At 33.7% G+C, this 17416-nt stretch overlaps 1 protein-coding gene across 4 annotated transcripts; it reads right to left on the bottom strand.

The window, feature by feature from the left end:
* Positions 1 to 1595: 1595 nt before the first annotated feature.
* Positions 1596 to 17235, bottom strand: LOC111368553. 4 transcript variants are annotated; one of them, XR_002698006.1, is made up of 8 exons: positions 17067 to 17235; positions 16894 to 16945; positions 13696 to 15850; positions 11698 to 11745; positions 11530 to 11635; positions 10608 to 10705; positions 10210 to 10305; positions 2346 to 2478 (listed from the first exon to the last, which is right to left on the bottom strand). XR_002698006.1 is itself a non-coding variant. In XM_022989859.1 (2 exons), exons 1-2 carry the CDS (start codon positions 2916 to 2918, stop codon positions 1992 to 1994), a joined length of 807 nt encoding a protein of 268 aa, XP_022845627.1. In that variant the 5' UTR covers positions 2919 to 3069; the 3' UTR covers positions 1596 to 1991. The 4 variants fall into 4 exon arrangements, 1 of the variants encoding a protein (XP_022845627.1); XR_002698007.1 differs by having other exon boundaries at positions 11530 to 11745; positions 13696 to 14796; positions 14887 to 15850; XR_002698005.1 differs by having other exon boundaries at positions 11530 to 11745.
* Between the last annotated feature and the right edge of the window lie 181 nt (positions 17236 to 17416).

Here is a 17416-nt window from a genome sequence, read left to right as displayed (position 1 = left end):
GATCCAAACTCTAGGCAAACCGAAGCCGTTCTCAAAGAAGCATCCATTGGGTCTCAAAGAACAGATAAATCCTGTTGACCAAAGCGAGTCACAGATTGAGTTGACTGGTGAGAATTGCCCTGCTCCACCAAGTTCGGCCTTCAGTAGAGTTACCCGAATGCTGTGTGGAAAAAAAGGCGCGCGAAGGTTGTAGATGGCATTTACAAGCTTCGATAAGTAGATCTGTTGCTCCGCCTCCTCTTTCATCTCATCTCCTTAGAATGAATTTGAGTCTGAGTTTCTACCTCGAGTTTTCTTCTCTTTTTTGGCGATAGATTTGAGTTTGCTTCAAGATTCGCAATTGATGATTATGCCATTATCAATCAGAACGAAAGAATTCCGCTCTTTTGGGTTCGAAATCCACCCATTAGGTCTCAAAGAACAGATAATTGAACCCGCTTTAGGACTCAAAGAAGTATGAGCCAAATTGAGCCCGACCCGACCATTCTTGAAACAGCACTATTTCGACGGGCTGCGAGAAATGGGATTGAATCTGTACAGAGGTGGCCTTTTGAGATTTGGTAGAGAGAGAAATTTAGAAGGGGGGAATGCAATTATTGTGCTCTGCATTTTCGCGTGGCTGAGGATTTGAGGTGGGCGTAGGGAGTGAGAGAATGAAGAGGATTGTTTTGTTTTTTCTTATTTTTAATTTTTTAAATTAATAAATATAATTATTTAATGTGATAAATAGGAAGTTACTTTTTTGCCACTTCTTAAAATATTAAAAATGTGATCAAAGTTAAATTTCTGATCAACTGATGGAATTGTGAATAGAAACAATTCAAAATGATCTCACCTGCAATTCAAAATAAATCAAATGTTTATGGTAAGTCTGTTAATGTTTCAAATGTTTAGAGTTTTTGCTAAACTTATCCGGACAATGTTGGAATTAAATTAAATTTATGATTATGAGAACATTATAACAACTATAGAGGTGTAGTTACAAAAATTATTGTTTAAAATTAGTACTTTTAATGTTAGTAGTATAGAGGTAAAATATGAACTATAGTAATAATTAATTAAGATGATAAAATCATAAAAGAGATTGACACAATTTTAAAAAATTATCATATGTATTGATGTATTGTTGAAAATATGTATAGTCATCTTAAACTTTTAATATAACATAATATATAATTTTTGTTCTAGATAAATAACTTATTATATCTTAACCGTTAATGTAACACTGCACGTATTTTTTACGGTATATCGATAATTATTGCTCTATGAAAGCAAGTTCCTTAAGGCAGGAACTAGAAAAATTACAAATTTATTACAATGCATGGTAACTAACTCCTGTTGGGATCAAACTTTTTTTTTATGATTACATGAAGATTATTCTTACATAGGGAGTACCATTGTAAAGAGATCTACTATATAAACACCAAATCTTGAATATCACAAAGCAATGCATATTACACCACCATATTACATTTGGAAGTTGAAAATCGAAGAATAAGAATTCCTTTCCTTTGAACAAATGCAATAGATGATAAACGTCTGAACATTTGTTATATGCCTAGGATGGTGGATTCAACGATATTAAAATTATAATAAGACTAAAAGAAGTTAAAATCTTAATATTATATTATTCTGTCATCTACTAAGAAGGGTAACATTTAAGACATCAAGACTGGGGTTTAGATTCGACTAGCACAAAATGAAGGAGTAATGTTATTCAGTCCTATGTGAAAATAGGGTCAATGCCACATTGTTTATAATGCACAGACACTTCATTAGGTAAAACGCGCACCTGTATTCTCTTTCACAGTAATACAAATGTATGACAAACTCTGTAGGGTCATTATATCTACCTATATACACCCGTATTTTTCATCCAAACTTTATTTATACTTTCAAAAGTCATCAATAAACATATAACTAACATTTATAATTCTAGTAAGGTATCCTCTATTGTATATAAAAAAACCATGAGTAGCTAACCTGTCTAACTATGAACAAGTAGCTAAACAATCTTGAGCAATCAACGATCCTTGGCGATCCAACGTCTCCTTTACAGCCCTATAAAATTCCACCCAAGACGAAGAATGCACGTCCACAGGACCCCATAGAAATGTTGGATTTGGACTAGCTGGACAAGCAGCAACCATATCCAAAACTGAAGCTGCAGGTTTCAATGGCTGTGGGAAATTAAATGCCAGATTATCAACCTTGTGCTCGTAAATTTTCCCATTTCTATCCAATTTATATCGTGATGTGCCTTGAAACTGTCCCTTTGCCTCCCAAGGTATCCGAGGGACGCCCTTCAAGTTCCATCTGATGAGGATCATATTCTCAGATGGCTGCCAAATTCTAAGCACGTCTAATGAAATCTCTCTAAATAAAATTCTACCATGAAATCTCAATGCCCAGAATATCAATTTGTAACTTTCAATTCCAGTAAACGTATTCAAAGGGTCCACAAACGTTATATCATCCCTGCCAATTAATTAGATAAACACTTTATCTCAATCTCACACACTCAAATTCTGACAAATCGAAAACTACACAAATATAAATACCCATAAGCATAAATGAATAAAATAACCAAAAGGGTACCTGTAAATGTAATAATTAAGGTCTTTGGTGAAGATTAAAGGAAGGTCTTCGCGAAGGGTCCGTACAGCTAAACCTAGGTTAACAAAAAATTCATCCTTCTGGTCCTGGTTCTTACCCTGACCACTTGGGGTCCGGTTCACCTGTGCTAGACCCCGAGGTGGAGGCGGCTCAAGCTTTGTCTGAGCATTTACAGAAGAACTTGATACTGAGGATGGAGAGGTAAGAGGAAGAGAAAGCGATTGTTGGTGAAAAACAATGGCCTGGGATTTTTCTTTAGATAGGAGCAGAATTGGAGAAAGATTTGGCAGAATATAGGCCATAGATTTTTTTTCTTCTTGTTCAATGTTTGGATACAGAAGAGTGATGATTTTGAATTTGATTTTTATTTTGGAAGTGAAAGTGTGTTCTTGAGTTTTGTGTGGCTTTTGTCCTTTATCATGGACCAGATTAGGAATAAAATGGCCTTTTGAGCTTACAACTAATACTAGTGAACTTTTTATTACGAAACATACTAAAATATAATATTTCAAAATAAATCTCTAACGCTAGTAGTGATATGACTTAAATTTATTGTTAGATAATTTTTATTACCAACTTACTTAAGTATATTATCTTAATATAAATCACGCAACAATTTCCTATAAATGCTTCAAAACAAACATCTTCTCATATACCCAAAAACTCCCTATAAAATTCTCTAATTACCCCCACATTAACTAGAAATTACGATTATGGGTTGAATGTCTAATTAATCAGACGATAATGATAGTATCTTACACTTGAATTGGTTGCTCACTTTTCTAAATAATGGGAAAGATGATCGAATCATGTAATTGAAAGACTTTACTGATATTCATAATCTCAATTTCGACAGCAAACATGATACCGTGTAATAGATCTATTCATACTTAAACAGAGTACTTAATTTTACGTGCTAATAGAAATAGATTTGAATCGTCGACGTGCAATTAACTCATGAACTACTTGTATGCTTTAGATATTTAGTTGAACTATAATATTAGCCATGCGACATAAATCCCTCTTTCTTGGCCGTATACCTTTTTAAGTAAAATTACTTTCAGAATAATTGCCTTATTTCTCATCTTACCAGCAAATTTTTTATTGATTTCATAATTTATTTGTAAATGATCTTCACATCCAATCTCAGGACAAATCTGCCCTTGTTTCTTATATCAATTACGATTTGTAGGAAGAAAGGTGGTTCTTTCACTTTCAACATATAAAATTTGTCGGAGTATATTCTCTCGAGAACCCTTCTTCCTCAGACAAATTTCTAGGGGGTTAATTTAACCATTACCAATGGCCATTGAAGTTCACATTTTTTTGTCAAATTGGTCATTGAGCTTTAATTTTTTTCAGACTCATTACTAACTTCAAGAGACATTTCGATCTTACTACAAAGTCAAATTGATGTCTACTTTTTAATCGAAAATTCTACATATTCGTGTTCCCATCAAACCATTTAAGATTTTCTACCAAATCTCATGGCTAGACACACAAATAAATAGAATGTTCAGTTGAAATATGAACATCAAGAAGACGTTGGGTGGGAATTAAACTTAGATTTTTTGTAAATTATGATAGAAGTTTTTGAAATGTGTGGTTGAAAAGTTGTGGAATCCATGAAAAATGTGGTTAATATTGATTGTTTGATTTTGATTTAGATTAAAATTAGATTTTAAGTATAACCAAACATGGGCCAAATTAGTTGGAGGTTCCAATGAAATATTTTGTAAAATTCAATGATGAGTCAAAAACAAATTAAATTTCAATGGCTTAAGCTACGCTAAGTGTAAATTTCAATGGCCATGAGTAAAATTAACCCAATTTCTAGCACATTCTCTTTTTGATACCCAGGCGTCTATGACATGCATACCACCAAAAACACAATTCTACAGTTAAAACGAAGGCATACAAGTTCCTATATTTTAACCCCCTGAAATATCTATCTTCCTCGTTGAAACTGTGCACGAAAAGGATAAATAATCAATAACAAGAATCACAAATCATTGATCCAACATAATTTAAAAGTGAAATTTAAATAAGGATGTCAAACGGGTCGAGCGACCATCGAAATAGGGCTTGGGGTGACTCGGGATCGTAAAATCAAGAGCTCGAGTGCGAGCCGAGCGGGCCTCGATGGAGGTGCAAGCCCCACGAGCGGCTCGTCCAAACAGTGACCAAAACGATTATTTTTCAAAATAAAATGACCGTTTTGGTTACCTTTTTCAGTGACCGTTTGGGTCGCTGAACTTTTTTTTTATTTTTTCATTTTTTTCTTTTATTATAAATACCCCATAACCCCCAATTTTTTTTTCATATCAAAACTTCATTCTCACTTCTCAACTCTCTTTTATATCAATTATCGAGTTTTTACTCTCTTGTGCTGTTGTGCAAAATATTCAATATCAATTCATTTTTTACAGTTTATTCAATTACAATTTTAATTCATCAAATTCTCAGTTCTCACTATATTTATATCTTTACTAGTTATTATATTTGAATTTCATCACAAACAATCAAACAAATGGATTAACACTCATTTGTTGAGAGTTTGTTCGATATGGGATGTGTGCCACATGGCGAATCGCCTAGGACGTCGCAAAGTCAATTTTCAAATGAATTTGTCGATTTAAATGACGTACTCATACCTGAAAATGTTCACATTCACGGTCATAGAAGTCATAATCCAATCGATTTGGATTATATTAACATTCCCGAAACAGAATATGAGGACGAAGATACCGAATTAAACATCCCAAATTCGAGGGAAAGCGAAAGGGCAAAAAACAAACAAAATGTTGGGATCACTTTAAGTTGATTTCAACAGGAAAAGTCGTCATCGATGGCCTCGCAAAATATAAGGCAGTATGTAAATAGTGTCAACAAAGACTGACATGGCAAAAAGGAATTGGTACAAACCATCTCAACCACCACTACAAAGCATGTGCAGCTAGACATGGACTTCTTCAAACTGGTCAAACACAATTACAATTTGGAAGTCCAAACGCCGATTTTACAACTTCACCCCTATCCACATGGGTGTATTCGGAGGACAATACTTGAATTAGAATGGTGAAATTTGTTGTTGCCACTGAGTTGCCTCTGACTATTGCCGACAAGCAACACTTTGTCTCGTTCGTGAAAGAATATCTGCAACCAAGGTATGTTAGGGTAAGTCGAAACACTCTTCGTGCCGATACGATACAATATTTCAATGATTCGAAACAACAATTAATTATGGATTTTTAACAATATGGGAGTGCTATATCTTTAACTTCTGATATATGGGAAGTGGTTAATAAAAGAGCATATATATCTGCAATCGCTTTGGTTTTTTCATGTTGTCAAAGAGTTGAACAATTATTTTTCGTGTGGTCAAAGATTTGAACAATGAAAATAGATGGCGAGTGCCTGATCGAATTGATCAGGTCAAACGTGATTAAATGGTCCTAGTTACTCTTCGAGACAGAGTGGAAGAAGGGAGGGGATGGTGCTGAGTTGGAATCCCTTTCTAACTAAGGATTCTTGTGGTTCTGGAGGTTCCAGCTATAGGAGAACCAGAAACGGAGAGCCGAAACCAAAGCTATTATTTTCTGTTGAGTAATAGTTCGAGTAAGCCTTGAATAAGCCCCTCGAAAGCTTGAGGCAAATAAACGAATTTTTGGGAAAAACGTATTAGTAGCTTATATGCCATGGGAAGGTTATAATTCTGAAGATGCAGTACTCATTAGTGAGCGTTTGGTATATGAAGATATTTATTCCTTAGTTAGAATGGGATTCCAACTCAGCACCTTTTGAGTGAGATTTTGAGAAGAGTTGTTCTTTGGAGAGCACAATACGATGAAAGTTGTAAGCTGTGTTCGGGGGGGAGTTATTGTCTTTGCAGCGTTAATGCTTTTTGCTGGTTGGTTTCATTATCAGAAAGCGGCCCCAAAATTGGCTTGGTTTCAAGATATAGAATCTATGTTGAATCACCATTTAGCGGGGCTACTAGGACTTGGTTCTCATCCACCATGCGCGGGTTCAATTCCCGTCGTTCGCCCATAACTAAAATGATATTATTATCCTCCTATTTTTTTTTTGTTGTAAAGACGAAGAAAGAAATTCTATTTTCTCGCCTATTTACTACGGCGACGAAGAATCAAATTATCACTATATTTTTTCCTTTTTCTACTTCTGAAGAACGCTGGTTTTAAGAATGAGTGATTGCCCTTCTCCGACCCTTGCTGCCCAACTTGAGAACAGAAAGCTAATGCATTCCACTTATTGAACAGGGTTCTATGGTAAAAAGGACGCTATAAATATTCCGAAATAAGCTATACTGACTGAAAAAATTGCATCTTTCCAAAATTCATACCAATTGATCGAATCATTCAACTTTTGATGCTTCTAATGTCGAATCAGGATCAACGAGGGCAGAAATAAAGCATTGGGTCGAACTCTTCTTTGGTGTCAAGGTGAGGTTCCAGCTACAGGAGAACCAAGAACGGAGAGCTTTCCCCCCTTTCCGCCCGACTCTTTGGTCTTAAGAACGCTGGTTTTAAGAATGAGTGATTGCCCTTTCATGGTATCATTCTTCCTAATACTGATTACCAAAAAATTGAACAGAAAATAGATAGATTTGATAAAGTAAAATTCGATCTTTTACTTTCGATAATACTAGTGTTAATAAGGTAGTCGTCGATAAATTGTAAGGGTACTTCAACCTGATTTCGGTGGGTATTTGTGTGTGCCATATTTTGAATTTAATTGTGTAAGATTGTTTAAAACATATAAATGATGGACTTCAAAGGATTAGGAACGCATTAGTATATATTACGATCTCTCATAGTAAAAAACAAGCATTTGAAAATTTTTATGCCGAACTAGGGGTGACGACTGCTAAAACATTTGTTAGCGACGTAGGCCATAGATGAAACTCTACTTATTTGCTATTAAAGTCATGTGAAGGTTTCAAATATTTAATAACTGACTTTTATAACAATAGACACGTTAAAAGCGATGATGATGGTATGTTGAATAAATCCGATTGGGTTTTAGTTTTAAAAGTTAAACGATTTTTGACATTTTTTATGAGACCACAGAGATTTTATCGAGCGCTTATTATCCCACTAGATATATAGTGCTTGAACACCTCTATATAATTGAAAGTACATTCCATAAATATAAAAATGATCATGATTTCAGTTAAATTATAATTGCTAAGGAATTAAAATTTAGAAAATATTGGGAAGAACTGCCTATATTATTTCCTTTAACATGCGCAATGGACCCCTGATATAATATTTCAGAAACTAAATATGTAATTGATCAAATCAATAAAGCATTAACACTTGATACACTTATCACCTATAGAATTTAGAGTAAACATTATATGGAATGTATGATTTATATGTGAAACGAATGGATGCGAATGTTAGTCGGGTACCCTCTGCACCTACTCCTTCGATTGAATTGAAGAAGATTATGCCAAAATAATGAATTTATTTCAAGGCATTAATACATTTAGATATGACGCAACTGTAATGTGTTCTAGTGCCATATCGTCTGTACTTGCATCTCATCAAATATCGGCCGCAACTCAAAATGCGATGCCTGTTGAATTAATTGATTACTTCAATCATAATATGCTAACAGGCAGAACAATTAAAAAAAGTTCAGAATTAGTAATTGAATTATGGCGAAAGTACGAAAGATGTTGGTCAATTGTTTCTGCAATTACGAAAGATTTCCTGACACATCCGGTTAGCACGCTTTGAAGTCTACTTTTAATGTAGATAAAAGGGTTTTGACCGATGTCAGAAGTCGATAGAAAGAAGATGTTTTGGAAGCGTTAATGTACATGAAGGATTGACAGGACATTCATTTTCGACTATTAGATAAATACGCTGAAATTGCATGTTGTCACATAAGTAATATTTAATTTAATTATATTAATCAAAATTTTCTTATTTTTTAATCGTTAAATTTAATTTTCTTTAAAAAATTGTACACGTTATAACAAGTTGTTCGTGTACATTTTTTAACTCCCCTACTTAAAATTGATGTAGTCGGTCCCAAGTTTGGATAAAGGAGGAGGGTTTATATTTATCTACTTTAAAAAGAAATCGAAAAAAATGTATTTTTTGTAAATGTATTACAAAAAACAATTCGTCTTCATTACAAAAATATTTTATATTTTATAAAAAGTATTACAATATGATAAAAATAAAATAAAATAAATTGTCTTCGTTAAATTATTATTTTTAAAATGCATTAAATTATTTGTGTTTTTTTAACACTTTTTATTTTTTTAAAAAGTTTCTTCATTAAACTATTTGTGTTTTTCTGTATTAAAAGTAAAAAAATTTAAAAAACAAATTGATGAGCTCGAGAGCCAAAGCTCCACTCGGCCCACGAGCTCAGCTCTCCACGAGCGCGAGCCAAGCTCGTGAGGTTACGGAGTCGGCTCAACCCATTGATATTCCTAAATTTGAAAAACCTACTATTCATTCAATAACTAAGGGTCCATTTGATTGTAAAGATGGAATTTTGGTGAAAAGAAAACGAATTCTAGTTAATTGAATTATTTAGAAATTATTTTTCTGGGAATTGTAAATTATTGTACTTGATGTGTATAATTTTTCATGTGAAAAATATTGAAATAAAAGTGTTTTTTAGTGTTCGTTTGATTTTATTTTACTTGAAAATTGTTAATTAAAGGAATAAAATTTACTGGTATTGAGGATAAAATTTGTTTTCATTGCCAAAAAAAATCAAAAAAATCATCTATCTTTTGGTATACGTTTGGTTTTGTTTTACATGAAAATTGTCGATTAAAGAAAATATTTTTTTATAATTAGACATAGAATTTGTTCCCGTTACTTAAAATAATAATAAATAAATAAAAAATAAAAAATTTCCTGAAATTTTAATTCTTACCAAACCCATAAGAATTGAAATTCCAGAGAAAGAAGGAAAACTAGCGCGTGGGGGAGGGGAGGAACTTGGAATACCAATTCCATGGTAAATACGTGCCATCAAACAATGATAAAGATGGAAAATGGAAATTCCATGAAATTCATGGCCAATCAAACAGGCCCTAAATGACAACTGATTCTTTAACCAGACATAAATAGAAAATAAAAGAAATCACTTACAAAACTTCATTAAATCCCAAAAATCAATTCTAAAATCACTCCTAATATGTCCAGAGCCAGATAGCATTACATGGTACATATACACCATGCACTCTCGAGAATTAGAAATTTTTGGAAGGAAGTTCTAAAGTGCGAGGAACTAAACACAAATGTCCAGTCATGCAACAAAGAAAATAACAGAAATACAGATCTGTTTTGAAACTTCATAGGATATAGAATGACTTGCAGACGACTGAATTTACAGGCTATTTTATGATTCTTGGATAGTCAAATTTACGTTCTTACTGAGAAATGGATGTTATTAACCAATCCAAAATTAATAAAAGATGCATCCATTGTACTTATTGTTGGAATCTACTTAACCATGCGCAGCGAAAATAAAAACAAATTTCAATTTCCACCAAGAATTTGCTTTGTGTTTAGATAGAAACTGTGATAGAAATTGTACCTTTCATTGATTCTACAAACTCCTTCATTATTCTTTCATTCCAGCAACCGTGATCTGCCCCCACAGTTGTCCAATTGTCCAGCCTCCAATAAAATTCTACACAGAGAACAAGATTGTAAATTAGGGTTTTCTTCTCGTGTTAGCACTTACACTTATACACGTTCAAAGACTCATTCAAGCTATCCTCTGGGCAAAAAATGACACTAAACTCGCAGAAGTATGCCTTTCCCTTATCAACTACATAGAAGCTAGTGTGTTGATCAAATAAGGGCAATTCAGAAACCTTATTGTCAAAGTAATATGATTAGTTATTTGAACACACATATTCCTCATCAAAACACATACACACGCACACGCACACACACATCAATTGTAGAAAATCGTGTCTGGTTCAGGACCTCAAGTTTTAGAATCTTACCTATGAGAAGCTGCAGAATACTCATAAACTGAATGGAGTGAGATCAATTTGAAAGTGTTGCTTCCCCTTGCTGACCCTCTACAAATACAAATGCATAAATAAAAGGATAAAGCAAATATGATGGCATCAAATAGCACATTGTGACTAAGAGAAAAACATTGCAACAAGTAGAAGGGTTCTTTTCTTGCGCGTGGACTTGCATAATAGATTATTGCAACATGGTGGAATAATTTGATTATGTGGCACCTTTTTATGAAACCTGAGGCTCATATCCAACCAAATGCATTAACTCAAGAGAGAAACAAGTAGCCAAGAAACTATATAAAGGGTCGTACTCTATTCAAGTTCTCACTAAGCAAGAATACTGAGGATGAAGACTAGCCCCGAGACCTAAAAATTTCTAATTTTAGCCCCATATCGTCTTATTCTTTGTTTTAAAAACGTCTGAATCGATATAACAATCTGAGGTTGCATATTGATAACATCTTTATATCTGACTGCCGTCTGCTGGTAGATATATACCTTGATGCACTGATGAAACTACATCTTAAACACTATACACATTTAACAGTTTCCCATGCTATCATTCACAACAAATTTACCACTTACAAATGGCTGGATAGAGATGAGCCACATGAACTAAGTTCGGCCAACAGTGGATGCAGAACTGCCATCACTCGATCATGAACTAAGTTTGGTACTAGTATTTTGAAATGCTTATTGTTTTATTATCCAGAGGTTTACTTGTTAATGGATTTGTCATGAGAATCTCTAAATTTTTTGCATGTTGCTTTTGAAAATGTTTCCTAGGCCTCTTGACACTAGTTTCTTATTTAAGAAAAACGTTAATCATTATCATACCATTGACAGAACATATCGGAAACAGGTGAAGAGAAACTTACAGCAATTTCTATGAGCTCTTCCAGCAGTTCCTCCACATGTGGAAGAGGATACATAAAACAAATAAACAGTAAAAGCCAAAACAAAGACCACCACTTCCATAATGTCCTACAGAAAGCTGCTTATTATGCAAAGAACTGAAATAAGTTTCTCAGTCAAGTGGAACTTACCCACTGAGTTGGACCATCAACTGGAGCTTTTAAAGGGTCATTGTGCACCTAGCAGCAACAAAATCATATTAGCAAACTCGCGAAACAGTTTTTCAGGCAAATTATTAAGTATTAGATATTTATACAAAAATGAAGTTATTAATAGAGAGAAAAAATAACAAAAATTGAACACAAGGTGTCCACAAGTACAAAAGATGACAGCACTAGGCTCTATGAAGATTGTTTCATCAAAATTTTTGAAGGAGACATTATAAAAAGGATTTCACATAAGAGATGAAAGTACTTTTGTTGTCCTGACTATCGCGAAAATCCCTCGATAAATCTTGATTTCGAGCTCAGAAAACAATCAAACGAACACCGATTCAATCCTCACGAAGGAGAAGGGATGGTAGTGGTAACCGGGAGAAGAAGAAGCAACAATGGTGAAAACTCTCTCCATATTTTTTCCAAAACCGGCTTCTCCTCACCTCTCAGCCATCTCTCACTCTCGGCCTTCTCTCCTTCAACTCACACACAACCACACACAATACATTCATGGCTGTAGAAGAGATGGATATATATTGCATAGGTTAGGTCACTCCAATTGGGTCTAGACATCACAACATAGGCCAAGTAAAACATAATAACTAATGGGCCAATTTGCAACTCCATATTAATCACTAAATGGTCCAACTAACCAAATAATACTTCAACCCAAACTCGAGCCATCCAAAAGTGTAGTTCGTCTCCGAGTCGAGCCAAGTCCATGTGTCGATAAATAATTCGACAACTGTTTTAAATCATCGCCCGGAATTATTGGGTATCAAAAAACCCAACAATCTCCACCTTGATGTATAATAATCTGCAAGCAACAAAAACACAAAGTTCAAACTTGCACAATCAAGGTAATCCAATAAAATTGGTATCTCAGACCTTACCTCGTGTTTCGAATCGAAACACACACCATACCTGCTCCGTATACTCATCGGGGCTAAGATCCAAAAAAAAAAACCCCCAAGTAGGAACAAGTATTCACAATGAACAAAAAATCATGCGATAAAGATACATAGGATAACAGACACAGAGATCTTTTCAAAATCACGTTCACACAAGACCAAAGATTAACACCAAGTTAATCAGCACACGGTCAAACACATATGCGACAAATGCATAAGTGACCACACGAAAGATCTCACCACACTTACCTTATCCCATTCCATATTACTCACACCTCGAGAACACATATCTCCTCTCATCGCCCACTATGCTCACTAGACTGATTACTCAACTCATGTCTAACTAGTAGATCACAATAGATCCTAAATTCACGGGATAATTCTCTATCACCACATCACTTCTCCCAACCTACGTGGATAATGGGACTCCACCTTACAAAAATAATAGAAGTGCCTCTCTCGCACTCTACCTGTATAGGATCTCTTTCACAGATAAATGATTCTACACATTTGATCACGTCTCCACTCGTGATCCAAATGTTACACTCTACATCTCCCGGTACAAAACATCATGTACCCCTAGGCATCTATACTCCACCTTACCAGAAGACATCCAACTCACTACTAATGCATCTCAAACTCACTATGACAAATCAACACCTTTCGATGACCACAAAGGTTACTCCATTCGCCAATGCTCCAAAAAATCCACAAAAAAATAGTGAAGATGGCACTCTCAAAGAGAATCGAAGAAAGAGTCGATTACTTCACTTTACTCACAAAAGAGACTCGCAAAGAGAAAGAAGGCAACCTTAACATAGCTGACTCACATAATCTCACAAACAGTACAAAAAAGATTGCCATAATAAAAAGGAAATTTAATTAGTTATAACTGTAAAACTTAACTTTGTCTTCATCAAACGAGCCAAATTAATCCTGGAGAACAAGTTCAAAGGAAAGACTATTGATTAAGTAATATGAAAAGCATATAAAAAGGAAGGTTGCTAGTTTAGAATAAAGTAGTAGGCATCAGATCTTCATATTTAGATGTTAATCATCATACCTTGGATGTCATGTGGCCTCTCTTCCTCAGAAGTGCTCCTTTGAACCTTTGCCCTTATCATGTGGTCTGCTGCAAGAAAATGCGTACAGACTGCTCCTTTGAACCTTTGCCCTTATCTTACCCCATGCCATTTTTCACAGTTATTTACTACTAAATAGAACTATAAAATGAAACCTCTGACAGCTGGCTTCTCTGTTCTTTTGAAGAGCTTGCTTAGAAGACCAGTTTGAGATGTTAAAATGTAAATTTTCCCCACTTTAAAAGACGGTATAAAAAACTACATCATGTTCACCACCTAGAAATGAATTACAAAAGAATAAAATATGAAACTTATGATCCATTATAAATGACAAAGAATGTACAACAACATTGCACAAACTTCTACAAAATGACTGTCAAATTGGCATTCCCCGTTCGTTCATGCTCCAATTTATCAATTAATGAAAAAATTGCGTAAAGATAGATTAAATTACAGCCTATTCAAAAAAGGAAAAAAATTGTTCATTTTAATAATCCTCACTTCAAATTTTGAATGCCTAAGTACGGCTGAATTTATCTTCAAAACTTGTGGGGTCAAATTTATGCCAAAAAAATAGCTTCAAAAGAGTAAATAATAAGTAAAAATATTAAATTTGTTGAATTCGGCAATTCATGGCCTCCAAATAAATAAGTGACAGTCCTAGATCTTTATACGTACAATGACATGAAGATTTTAATTTGATGCTTGATATTTACAATGACATTAAAAACTGAACTTTGAAGTCTTAATTATCCATGAATCTAATTATGCATGGAGGTAAACATTAGGATGAAAAGTTTAACAAAGCTCAAGAATGACATCTTCCGTATCGTTGCGGTCATTGTACAAGTAGTTATTGTTAGCACTTTAGAGTGTATATATTTTGGAATACAAAAAAGATATCAAAATATTTAAAGCAACCTTACTATGTCCAAAACATTAATAGATTATTTAGTTTAGTGCTAAGTAAGACGAAGGGCAAAGATCATCCTTATGGTTTTTGAGCAAAGATGAAGAAGGGTACATATTTGTGTCCATCCTGAGTCGTCTTCCTGTTTCCTTAGCAACTGTCAATTGAGCACCTGCAAAGATTCACAATAATGAATTACTAACATAGTTGAGAGACAAGGCATTCATGCTAATATTCTTTAAAGAAAAGGACATCACAATACAGTATGTAGCAAATTTGCTTTCTGCCCAAAAACCTCTGATAGCAGCCTTCTTTGTTCTTTTGAAGAGCTTGCTTAGAAGACTATTTGAGATGTTAAAATGTAAATTTTCTCCAACTGTAAAAGGCCGGGTATAAAAAACTACATCAAGTTCACCGCCTGGAAATGAATTAATAACAAAAGAATAAAATATGAAACTTATGATCCATTTTAAATGACAAAGAATGTACAATAACATTGCACAAACTTCTACAAAATGACTGTCAATTCGGCATTTCCCGTTCCTTCATGCTCCAATTTATCAATTAATGAAAAAATTGTGTAAAGACAGATTAAATTACAGCCTATTCAAAAATGGAAAAAATTGTTCATATTAATACACTTCGAATTTTGAAGGCATAAGTACGACTAAATTTATCTTCAAAAGTTGTGGGGTCAAATTTATTGTCAAAAAAATAGCTTCAAAAGAGTAAATAATAAGTAAAAATATTAAATTTGTTGAATTCGGCAATTCATAGTCTCCAAATAAATAAATGACAGTCCTAGATCTTTATATGTACAATGACATGAAGATTTTAATCTGACACTTGATATTTACAATGACATCAAAAACTGAACTTTGAAGTCTTAATTATTCATGAATCTAATTATGCATGATGGAGGTAACCATTAGGATGAAAAGTTTAATTAAGCTCTAGAATGACATCTTCCGTATCGTTGTGATCATTATACAAGTAGTCATTGTTAGCACTTTAGAGTATATATATTTTGGAATACAAAAAAGATATCAAAATATTTAAAGCAATCTTACTATGTCCAAAACATTAATAAATTATTTAGTTTAGTGCTAAGTAAAACGAAGGGCAAAGATCATCCTTATGGTTATTGAGCAAAGATGAAGAAGGGTGCATATTTGTGCCCATCCCGAGTCATATTCCTGTTTCCTTAGCAACTGTCAATGGAGCACCTGCAAAGATTCACAATAATGAATCACTAATATAGTTGAAAGACAAGGCATTCATGCTAATATTCTTTGAAGAAAAGAACGGCACACTAAGTATGTAGCAAATTTTCTTTCTGCCCAATTTTAATAATTTATTACCTGTGATTTACACATGCGCAATGAATCTTCCATAACATGTTCACATATAAAGTGCAATTTATACTTTCAAAATCTCTCCCAAACAACATCGTACTTTAAATAAAATAATTTTTTATCACCAAAAATTGCTTTTAGACTTTCAAAAATGCACTTCCAAAAATAGTCTAAATATAAGGCACCTTTTAACTAAACATAATGATGGAATAGCAACAAAAGGAGAAATGATCAAAAGGAGAAACATAGCAACAATTTACACAAATGATTAAATATAAACATTACATAAAATTTTCAAAAAATGAAGGGGGAACAAAACGAAAAAACTACAATTTGCTCAATGCATTTTACCAGAAGGGTCTATGTATGTTAGAGATATACTGTTTGTCTGTTGGATTGAATGGGAGGAAGTGAGCTTCCCAGAATGTGCCTTTGAAAAAACAGTTGAATGAAAAGCAAATTAATCAGTAATTATAAAGTTGAATGAAAATATTTACCAGCTTCCAAAATTAATGTGTAAAATCAAAAGAATTCAAATAAATGAAATTATCATATTATTAGCTGAAGATGATTTCCTAAATTCAGTAGAAGAATACCCAAAAATTAAATTGGAGAAGAAAGCCAAAAGTTTTAATTTTTATTTTTGTGCCAAGAATTGACTGCCAGTAAACAATAGCTATCCCAACAAAAAAATAATCGACCAAATACAGATCTAAAGTCGAAACCTCAGTTTTAATTTTATTTTTGTGTCAAGAATTGACTGCCAATAAACAATAACTATCCTGACATAAAAATAATCGACCAAATACAGATCTAAAGTCGGAACATCAGTTTTAGTTTTATTTTTGCATCAAGAATTGATTGCCAGTAAACAATAACTATCCCAACAAAAAAATAATCGACCAAATACAGACCTAAAGTCGGCAGATCTAAAGTTTGAACATCATCGAACGAGCCAAATTAAACCTGGAGAACAAGTTAAAAGGAAAAACTATCGATTAACTAAAATCAGATAAAAAGGAAAATTGCTAGTTTAGAATAAAGTAGCAGGCATCGGATCTTCATATTCAGATGTTAATCATCATACCTTGGATGTCATGTGGCCTCTCTTCCTCAGAAGTGTTTGCTGCAAGAAAATGTGTACGGACTGCTCCTTTGAACCTTTGCCCAAGAGGAAAAAAGTTAAATGGTCGCCTGAGGATTTCGATTTCACATTTAAAACTGAGATTTTGCGAGAAGGGTGGTTCTCTCTGATAGTTTTTACAATAATAAAAAATGGAAAATTTATATCCAACCCCGTATGATTTTCATTCTTTAAAATAAAGAAAAATGGAAAAACGAGAACCCTACGTGTGGTTCTCCTTAATAGTACCCTACGTGCGGTTCTATTCAACATTTTTTAAAATAAAGGAAAATGGAAATTTTCAATTTTATTTA

This window comes from Olea europaea, chromosome 19 (assembly GCF_002742605.1).
Source record: "Olea europaea var. sylvestris chromosome 19, O_europaea_v1, whole genome shotgun sequence".
Lineage (NCBI taxonomy): Eukaryota > Viridiplantae > Streptophyta > Magnoliopsida > Lamiales > Oleaceae > Olea > Olea europaea.
Note: the sequence above shows the minus strand (reverse complement) of the source record. Positions and strands in the feature narration are given on the sequence as shown.

What these genes read in the sequence shown, in the direction of transcription:
- LOC111368553 (XM_022989859.1), bottom strand. Translation starts at nt 2,918, where the DNA reads ATGGCCTATATTCTGCCAAATCTTTCTCCAATTCTGCTCCTATCTAAA. An exon ending in CTTAATTATTACATTTACAG is followed by an intron (nt 2,479 to 2,598) that starts GTACCCTTTTGG and finishes ATTAATTGGCAG; the next exon opens with GGATGATATAACGTTTGTGG.